The following is an 11,225-nucleotide window of genomic DNA, read 5'->3' on the forward strand; positions in this document are numbered from 1 at the left end:
ATTACGGTTCTTAGTTTTGAATTTGACTTTCTTTTCTGTCGATAATATACTCTCTGCCACGGAAATGTGGATGCATCACTCTGTTACGAAGGTTGTGCTGGGTCTTTCATAAAAAGTGAAAACTACTTAATTTTCAACAAATAAAATTCAGTTTCAATACTTCAACATCAAAATGCTAAATGGTTAAAAAAATCGAAGTAGTAGGGAGAGTAACAAAATATAATGGCTTCGCCATTGGCTGATCAGTCCAACTAGCATTTACTTTATAACCTGTCACTCTAAATGTATCCAAATTCAAGCTTTTTATTTTAGACAGAATCACTGGATAACCAGTCCCGTCTCAAAGACTCTACAGGGCCAAGATGCTTTCTGAAGAAGTCAAGCATCTTCTGCCATGCTTTAACTTGCGCCTCTGCATGCAGCTTCGGTTCACCGCCCCAGCGGGCGTATACGGGGGCTGTTGGATCGGATATACATTAGAATGTGTTAAACCTTTGAATTATATCTTCACTGAAAATTCTTAAAAATAAGATTATCAAAAACAACAGTTTGACAGTGGGGAAAATGTTTCATGTATCCCTGGGTTTCAATGCAAATTGTATGGATTTTTTTTTTGAGGGGGCGGGTACTTGGCAGTAGCTGAAACAAATCACCAAATTCCTCACTATCTTCAGATTATGATACAACTACGGTATATACATTAAGTCGTTGGTATTGATTAAAGCAAACAAACAAATAAAAAGGATTTCATGGCAAATGTTTAATTCCAATATGTCACAGCCTGACCTGCGGAGGGTTGCTTCTGTCTAAAGACTCGGACAGTATACGAGGTCTCTTCTCGTAAAACTGGTGACCATAACTTACTTATCGACCAATGAATCAAACGAATAAAAATACAGATAAATCATCAATTGACAGGGTAACTAGAAAATGTCATATGTTCTGAAAGTACAACTTGCATTAAAATTATGAATGCAGTGTCATTCTATTTACTTTAAACAGGAAATGACTGCAACATAAGTCTGCAGCGTTTCCACAGTTTTATCAGCCCCTTCGTCAGAGTCTCCAATTTTTGATTTCATAAATACAGATACAAAAGGGTAGAACTGCATGAGAGTAAAAGCAATACCAGTATCTATAATAGACAAGTTTTTCATTGAGTGCCAGCTGAATTTTAATTTTAAAAATCGATTTTTGTCTGACTTACCGTCAACAACATCAGGCATGTAGACCCGGGATTCCGTACAGAGGGGAAGGTAGGGAGTATACAGGAGGTGACCAGCACCGGGAAGATGGACGAAGTCTACAAGATGGCCGTTTCCAGCTTGTCTCATCCGCTCTGTCGCCTTCCAAGCGTAAATTAAGTAATTGGCTTTTGTTTTTTTTACCTTTTTGCTGTTGTTCTTTTTATCTACCAAAAGTAGATCTGAATTCTAATAGGTCTTGTTCTACAGGAAGTTAATGGTGTAAAGAATTTCGCTTTCAAAGGCTGCATGCTTTTCATATTTTTTCCAAAGCATATAAATGTTGAAAAAAAAAAGAGAGAGAAGAAACCTTTTTGGTGATGTACTAGTTTACTATACAAGACCTCCCTTTAAGCTTCTTGAACTTCATAGAATTGGATTGCAGTTGTTTCATTGTATTGCAGTTGTATTTATGGATCAATAGAGTACAATGTGGAAGTTTCCATTTGCATTCGATTCACGTTCTCTGTGTTCTCTGTCATTAAACTCATTTCCCAGTAAGATCATAACAAAAGATTATTCGTGTTATTGGTGATTTCTTACAAGTGAGAGTACAACGGCATAGTCTAACTGAAGCAAAGAAACAAGGCCGCGAGTATATGCAAGGAATTACATTCCCTGATATAATGCCAACCCTTTTAACAGTAATCCGCAGTGCTTACATCATCATTTAGAGTATAAATATTGGTGATGGTTCGCAATGTCTTTTAGCATAACCAACTCACCGATGTAGCGGCGGAGTCGCAGGATTGCCTTAAATATTCAGTTTCTTGCATAAACGACAAGCTTGATATACTTACTCTGATCATACATTTTTCCGTTGGAAGAAATCGATCATCGCCACAGACAAGGAATTGGGTTGGAATCGTTAGATTTTCCACCTAAGACATTGAATACCATAGATGATTTGATAAGAGTCTTCATTCAGAATACTCTTAGGTTTTATTTGTTTTAATTCATTTTTCCTTTATCAAATGTAAGCATGTCCCACCATTATTATTCGACTGCAGAATACTGATTTGGACTTGGCGCCTGCCAAAGTGAGTGTTTTTCAAGTTCCTGTTTTTGTCCTGTACAGTAAAAAAAAAAAAAAAAATTAAGCCAGAAAAGTTTTGGTTGAAGAAAATGATTCCAAAATTTATGTTGTACATCTTTTGAGCGATTATGTACGAAAAAGATGTTACATTTATCATGTCTTTGAAACGAAAGAATGTTGGCGAGAAGTACATAAAAAACAACCATAAAAATCAATTCATAGAAGGAATATCATATGATAGGATATAGTCTCTATGAGTGTACATATGGAAACAAAATCATCCAAACATTTCTATGTTCACATAATATTATACTATCACAATCAATAATATATTTTTTTTAATTTTCAACACTAATTTGAATTTATTGAAGTCTGTAATACATCTAATGCTGAATATTGCCTGCAAATATATCGATGGAACAAATGTCGCGGAGCAACTGTCGAAGAGCACTTGCTATGAAATTTGGTAAAGGAATCGTCACGACCATCACCACCAATCGGACCACCAAAAGTTTGCCTTTTTAAAATATGGTGGCCTAACAACAATCTCTAGTGGCCCCGAGCACCGTTCGAACCCTAGCTGCTTTATGCATACACATAAAAAAGGCGTTTTAACGTCAAAACAACAGACCAGTTCGTAATTCCACTTTGCGCAATGAGCAGAAATAGGGCATTTGTACCAACAGACAGGTTGGTTTGTAAATTCATCGAGATAAACATATGTAATGTGATAATTATTCATGTGATCCCTGTAAATAGTGCTTTCTAGAACATTCATCAAACAGTCAGCTTGGTTTTCTTGCAGTATTGATAAAAAGAAAAATCTTCAACATTCAGGAGGAAACAATGCAACATACTTCCCCAGGTGTTGAATCATTCTGGTCACCTGCTCTGCGTAAGTTTACTCTCTGTTTGAATATGAATTCTATAATTTGTTACGAGGGGGAAGCTCATGCATTCTGCTTCAAGAACTAGTGAAGTGAAAGAAAAAAGAAAAGTAATTTACCAATGTACACATAAGTTAATTACGAACTGGCTTATATACCGTCTGTTGGCGCGATGTGCAGATTGTCGGCAGTTTAACGGTAGGAGTTCTTGATTGAATGTCCCTCTAACTTTACTGCGAGAACCTATCGTTATGCACTTCAAAGGCAGCCTTTTGTTCACCTTTCATGGATTCATAGATAGATATTGCAATAATTATAATCATTACCATTCATTGCGAATAATGAATGACATCAAAATGTACGTGCGCGTCACTTACCGGGGCCACGTAGTCTTCATGGTTTGCCGCGTCAAATACATGATGGTTGAAGTCAGTCTCTGTCCACAGGCTGCCATCCTCGCCCTGCTTGACACCCAAATACCTGTCCTCGCTCCTTAATCACGAAATTGATATATGAGGTCGAGGATCAGTATATGTTAATATATATATATATATATATATATATATATATACATAATATATATATATATATATATATATATATATATATCATCGTAAGTTCGCCGAAGACTAAACCCCTTGTGATAGCGATCATGTCATAGCACAGGAACTGCCTGAATCAAAGATGGTTCCTTTACCCTAAACAGGCAGGGGGGGGGGATACCCCTCCCCCCAAAATTTTTCGCGTTCCCTGACTTTTTCCTTTCAAGTCTCGCGCATCTTTTGACACTATTTTGACACCATATATATATATATATATATATATATATATTTATATATAGATTTATATATATTTATATATATAAATGTATATATATATATATATATATATTATACATATATATCTATATCTTTAAATACATGATATATATATACTATTATATATATATATATATATATATATATATATAACATCGTAGGTTCGCCGAAGACTAAACCCCTTGTGATAGCGATTATGTCATAGCACAGGAACTGCCTGAATCAAAGATGGTTCTATAACCCTAAGAAGGTGGGGGGGGGGGGGGTGCCCCCCCCCCCCCACATTTTTCGCGTTCCCTGACTTTTTACTTTTAAGTCTCGTGCATCTTTTGACACCATTTTGACACCATATATATATATATATGTCTCTATATCTCTCTATATATTTATATATATATATATATCTTTATATACATATTATGTACTATTATATATAAATATATTTATATATTTATATACATATATATATATACATATATCTTCGTAGGTTCGCCGAAGACTAAACCCCTTGTGATAGCGATTATGTCATAGCACAGGAACTGCCTGAATAAAAAATGGTTCCTTATTAAAACCCTAAAAAGGCGGGGAGGGGGAGTACCCCCCCCCCCACACATTTTTCGCGTTCCCTGACTTTTTACTTTCAAGTCTCGCGCATCTTTTGACACCATTTTTGCGAAAATCACGCCTACCGTTACGACGCTGCACCACCTTTTATACATGCCTGTAAGAAAGAAAATGGCTCAAAAACGTGATCTTGTGTGAAAAGTATGCAAATGGAGTTTTTTCATCTTATTCATAAGATATGAATATTTTCACTCTCATAGACTGAAATCAATTGATTATAGCATAATTATGCCTCAAAAATGTTCTGTCATAAATTTTGCAAACAAAATCATTAAACAAAAATTCGAAAAACAAAGAAATACATAAGAAATTCATAAACAACAAACTGTATAAGAAATTAAGTTTGATACCAGATTTTCTTTCAAGTACATTGTTAGGAATGCTACAAAGAATGTTATCACCAAAAATTAGGATTCTAGGAGCTTTATTTTCTGATTTAGAGCAAAATGTATGATTTTTATGTATACATTAACATGATTAATTGATAAAATGAAAATGTCCGTTTCTTTTTGTATAATGTGATATATCACGCCGCAGTTAATGCATGTGCAAGTTTTCATGGCGATTGCTCAATCTTGGGGGGGGGGGGAGGGTTGAATCAACCCCCTCTGCCACAGAACACCCCATAATTAAAGCCGGGCCTGGTTAGGGTTAAGCAGTGTTAAGGTTAGTTGGTATTCAGAAGGTTCGCTATTCCGAATTACACAAATACCTTATATGGCCTACCTGATTTGTTTTTATCCGAAAACGGAAAGGGGTTCGTTATTCTGAAAATTTCTGGCGTTATTCCAAACATTCGGTATTTCGAAGGTTCGCAATTCCGAAACACATAGATTCTCTATAGCCAAACGTTCGTTAATCCGAACACTTCTGGCGTTATTCCGAACGATCCTTATTTCGAAAATGAAATTGGGTCTAGTGTTCAGAAGGTTCGCTGATCCCGAAAAATGAAATGTGGTTTCCTAATCAGAAAATGTAAAGACGGTGCGTGTTTACGAACCTGTGGAAATACCACCCTTTCGTTTTGGAATTAATGAACCTACAACATTTTACTTTAGTTTGATTTCCCGTTTGTTCCGTCCCTGCTTTCGTTCTTGTCCTTGTCCTTGTCACAAGAGTCTCATTTTTTCCGATTGTATCGCCTGACGTCAGGATTTCAAAATTTTCATTCATGGAGTCCTTCAGATCTTGAAATGCCCTCATCTTCTAGAGTAATTCACAAATTTTACAAGCTATGTATTTTTTTTGTGAATTCCTCTTTTCCATGTAGCGTTACAAGCATTGACAAGCGTTATATATTTTGCTTGGTATTATTTTATATGGAAATAAAATCATTTGAATTTCAATGATAATTTTCGATATAAAGAACTGTAATTGTCAAACCGACAGTAGTGATCCCCGTCCGATCAACGTAAGTGTAATATACAGCTATGACTTATCATTTACTAAAATCATAGTGATTTTTCCAATGTTAAGTTTTCATAAAAAGATGAATTTGATATTTTTTGTGTGCAAACCAAATGTAAGGCAACTATGAGGTAATGGCGTCAGCACCATTCCCAAGTTATTTCTTATAATCATTATGTTACCGTTCCACTAATTCGTGATCATGAAAAACCTTCTGAATTTGTAACTCTCCTTTAGTTTTGAGGTTCGATGTAATGTAACTAAAATTTCCCTGTTCTTTTGAATTCAATATATTTCTCACATGAACTTGAACATAAACATGTAAGTTGCGCTTTATCTTAAAAACGGTTTCAGCCATCAATGGATGCGAACAGTTGGTATCCTAACTTTGACTCGCAAACCCCAATGACGTTAAAACTGGTTATGTACTGTAAGGAGTCGACAAACGAATTGTGCAATATCTTATTTACACCATTGGTCTTTAGACTGTGAATTGTTTATAGCTGAACGGTTATCAAGCCATTTAATGTTGGTAGAATTATGATTACAGTGTATCACAAGGAAGCCATAGTCTGGAAAAGTTATTGTTACACGTTGAGTGTTACAAAAAACAAACAAACAAACGAACAAAACGAAAAAACGGAGACATCATTTAACAAGGATCAAAATTCACAAAAGAAATACCGCTACATACTATTGTTGGAGTAAAGAAATTTGAATTCAAAAATAATGAATGGGAGCCCCCATCCCGAAACGATACAAAATTCCAAGGAACATAATGTTCCTTGGATGGGGGCTCCCATATATACACAGTACAAGGTAATCGGTCAATACATATCTTTTGTACAGGTTACAAAACTCATGCTTAAAAAGATAAATTATGAATGCAATGTTAAAGATGACATTGAAGAATTACAACCAATTCTTACGTCAGTGGTGCGGGCTGAATTAGGGAACCGTCCGGCGTTTGAATTCCCATGTAATAAAAAAGGACATCCGTGCATTTTGCAACTGAAATGCAACGCACGGGTAAACCTGTAAGCCTGGCTACTGCGTTGAGTGCCAATGAGCCGCCCATGGACCCACCGCTGATACCAAACCTTGTGTCGTCGATGCGGGGATTGTTTCGTGAGAATTCGACAATGTCCTGAGTTTTGAGAGAAATTGAAACGATATTACAAGCCTGACGTAGATATCGTAGGTAGACGAGTCAACCTGTACACATAAATGACCGATGTATCAATGCCGTTGTGATTAATAAATAATTATGTTGGTCTTTAAAATTGCTCTATATAGCCGCTGTGTGCCAAAAGTGGGTAGTGTAAGGCAGGAGGAAACAAAGAAGAAAGAAGCCTTAGAATCTGATATGAAGTTTTGTGTTCTCCTTAGACTATGTCATATTGTTCTACAGCTTATTCTTATTTTGCTTTATGTTTCATTCAGCCATATCATCATCCAGCCATACGTCTGGAAATACAGTGTGGGAAACTTAATGCAAGTCTGGTTTAAACTGAACAATAGAAGTCAAAAATTGACGATGAAAGCCATCACATTCAGCCCATTTAATGAAAAGTTTCAAACCCTTTGAACAAAGTGGAGACCTTGGATGTTTTCCAATTGCATAGATAACAAATTTGTATATTTATGTTTGATTTCCTGAAAGGCATCTGTCACATGATACTAGGTATAGAGTATAATATAGTCAATGTATTTATTTACTTGATGTGAAATGTGAAATGAGGTAAGGTCAAATTTCAATATCCTATAGTGTATGATGGAGTCAAATTATGAAAGTTCTTGCGTAGGGATCCAAGGAAAGCCAGAGCACGGGAGGTCCTATATGGGTCTTTCCTTACAATGGTTGCTAAGCACATTATATCCTCATAGATTGGGTTCTAGAAAATACTTTGCCGAAAACAGATAAATGTCATTGTTTAATTAGATCTTTGCTCGCTATGGGATTGAATTCATCATGTATATTTGATTTGCATATGGCCCTACAGACATGTATTTATCCTACATGTTAACATTCAGATTTTTGGTGTGCACATATGTCATTTTTAAAATTAATAATTTTAACTCTTTGTTTTCAAATTTCACACATAATTATGGTACAGTTATTTACATACACGAATGGATATCAAATATTACTGATAGCACATTTATTCGGTCCACAGACAGAGGAAAATAACTTTGAGATGATTTGCAGTGATTAGTAAACCAGCCTATTCAGTTCAGGTAAGTATATTATCATAACGAACGTTGATTTGATTAAACAAGGATAAGTAACACGAGAAATGACAGAGTTAGGATTATGAAAATTTTCCTGGACTTACATAAAACAGCTGGCAATCAAGGTAGGCATTCTGCCCTTTTGGTGCACGTGTCAAGAGAGCCTCTCCAATAGCAGTGAAGTACTTGAAATCAAGGACTGCAAACCCGTGGGATGCCAGAAGCTGAGGCCTGTCGTGAATATTTCTGCGCGCTAGTGCGGCCATCTCAACGATCAGAGGCAGTTGTGACGGGGCGACTGTTTCATAGTTATTGCCAAGTAAAAATAATCATGGTACACATTACTTCCACATCGAAAAGATGAAAGAGGTGTACCTGTCTTAAACTGTCAACGTCAGCTATTGCAACTTACACATAACATGACATGAAAAATGTTTCATGCCTGCAAGATTACATTAATTTCTTTAAATAACTTCGCTGTTTCGAATGATTTAGAACTTGAATATTACAATACATTTACCATCTTGTTGCACATTTGTCGCAAAAGGCATTTTTATGCTCATAACATAATTATCCTTCATTTGTCAGTCTTCAGAATTTGACGACGAAATCGACTCGGAAATGTTGATTGTCTTTTTTCTTACATAACTGCTACCAGCAAACATCTTCATCATATATTTTTCTATCATTTGCATAATCCTTCAGGTGATGACGAGAACAATTCTATGATCCTCTCGTGAATGCACATAATTGTGGTGATTGTTTGTTTGTTTGCTTCTCTTTTTTTTTTTTGGTGGTGGTGGTGGTGGTGATGATGGGGGGGGGGGGGTGGGTTAAGGATAAGATTTTTTTTCATTACATTCCCATGCCTTGAATAGCGTTGTTCTCGAAACATATCACAATGATTAATTTAAAAAAACAACGAAAAATAAGAGTACTGTAACAAATTTAGGATGATATATAGACACACACACACACACACACACACACACATATATATATATATATATATATATATATATATATATATATATATATATTGAGTAGGTTGTCCAAGTGTTGGCAAGATAACAAACAAAACTGGAACAAAGTTCATGCTGTATTCACCAACGGTTTATTTCTGTACACAAATTTTAGAGCTTCTCGCTCTTTCTCAGGTGTTGATACTGAGAGAACAATAACAATAATAATAACAATAACAACAATAAACCGTTGGTGAATACAGCATGAACTTTATTCTACTTTTGTTTCTTATTTATATATATATATATATATATTATATATATTGCATGACGACGAAAATTGTATTCCTGTTGACCTTCGATGTGAGAAAATGAACATAGATTTCACATGAAACCTTCATACAGGCATGTCACTCCATTTTTATCACTAATTTCTGGCATTGAAGCAAAATACGTCCCTGAAGACTGTGTTTACGTTAAAAGCGCTATTTGAATTCTGATGTAAGAAATATTTTTCACTATAAATGTTCTCTTTTATATACGTCATATTATTTCTGATCCTGCAGTGTTGTGCCCACATATTTACATGGACGTAGTGATCAATGTATTTGGATTACAATAAGTATTCTTTTGTCATATTCACCTGTTTCCTTTGGAAGATAAAGGGTTCCTTGGAATGATTCGCATTCCACGTTGTACACTTCCACATCCGGTGCGATAAAACGTCTTGTTACGGTTTCGGAGACGAGAATTTCTCCGGGGCCTTGGTCTGCGTTGGGCACATTTCCGTCGCACAGATCGAAAGTGTACACCCAATGGTGAATGTCTGGATCGGTCTTAAAAAGTCTGGCCTTCTTTTTGGCGGATTTTGCGTCAGGAACCATGCCCCATAGAAGTCCCATAGGGTGAAGTCCTGAATAAATTCCTCCCAGAGATGGTTGTTCACTCACTCGGGGCAAACACAAAGAGAATGCAGTTAAGTTTCCACCACTCACGCACAGGCAAATTCCCATTATTATTTATGATATTGCTAAAGAGTACCAAAGTGATGATGTGACATTATTTAAGGCTCGGTCACAAATGCCTGTACGAACTGCTACGAACGCTGTACGAACGATTTTCAGACAATTTCGCAAGATCTTCTTAAGAAGGCCGTACGAAACCAGCGTTCGTAGACCGTTCGTAGACCGTTCGTAAGTTCGTAGCCTGGTCCATGGTCTTGTCCAAGATTTTTTTTTTTAATTTCGTACGAAACCCTCTCTTCGAAAGGCGTCGTACGAACATCGTAAGAATTACGCAAAATTTTGTTGGATCGAGAGACAATTCTAGAAGCCTTAAATTCTGACGATGATTGTAAGAACGCCTTAAGTCGTTCATAGAGGGCTCTTACGTCTTTCGTAAGAATGCCCTACGAAAGGAGATTCGTAAGGCATTCCTACGAACAACTCTTCGAGTTTGTAAGGCGTTCGTAAGGGACTCGTACGGCGTAGGTACACAATTTGTTTTTGCGAATTAAACAGCATTCGTACGAAATTCGTAAGAAGGCCGTAAGACTCGGTGCCGCATCTACTAATCTCTACGAACTCCAGAATTCGTACGAACACTGACATTCGTACGAACCTTTGTGACGGTAGCATTAATAGCTTTGGTTTCAACCATGCAGGTGCAAGCACTATAAGCACTCGGCTTAGGTGAGGTTGTTTAACAACAACAAAACAAGATGCAAGATTCTGTAGAAAACAACATTGAAGAGATAAGACTCAGCTTAAGACTTTCGCATTCATTTAGCACATTCCATCCATGCCTGAAAAAAAGTGCGAAGACACAATTTCCTATTTGTTTCATGATTCCAAACTTAGGAATAAGCAGAAGAATCACTCTATCAGAAAACACAAGAACCTGAAGATTGACTAGGTTGACCTATTTTATCTCTTTTTAGTCTTCACAATCAGGGCCAGCGACTTTCTTTTAGTTTTGTGATGCACGGTCACATAATAGGCTTGATGTATGAAATT

General features: G+C 36.3%; 1 protein-coding gene across 1 annotated transcript; it reads right to left on the reverse strand.

The window, feature by feature from the left end:
- Nucleotides 1–308: 308 nt before the first annotated feature.
- LOC139711267 (acyl-coenzyme A thioesterase 1-like) lies at nt 309–10,094 on the reverse strand. Its single transcript, XM_071623181.1, has 6 exons — nt 9,854–10,094; nt 8,353–8,546; nt 7,117–7,163; nt 3,545–3,659; nt 1,208–1,346; nt 309–457 (listed from the first exon to the last, which is right to left on the reverse strand). The coding sequence occupies exons 1-6, from the start codon at nt 10,092–10,094 to the stop codon at nt 309–311; spliced, it is 885 nt and encodes a 294-aa protein (XP_071479282.1).
- Between the last annotated feature and the right edge of the window lie 1,131 nt (nt 10,095–11,225).

Source organism: Diadema antillarum, unplaced genomic scaffold (assembly GCF_040938485.1).
Source record: "Diadema antillarum isolate AM-2024a unplaced genomic scaffold, OU_Dant_1.0 scf00000040, whole genome shotgun sequence".
In the NCBI taxonomy this organism is placed as follows: Eukaryota; Metazoa; Echinodermata; class Echinoidea; order Diadematoida; family Diadematidae; genus Diadema; species Diadema antillarum.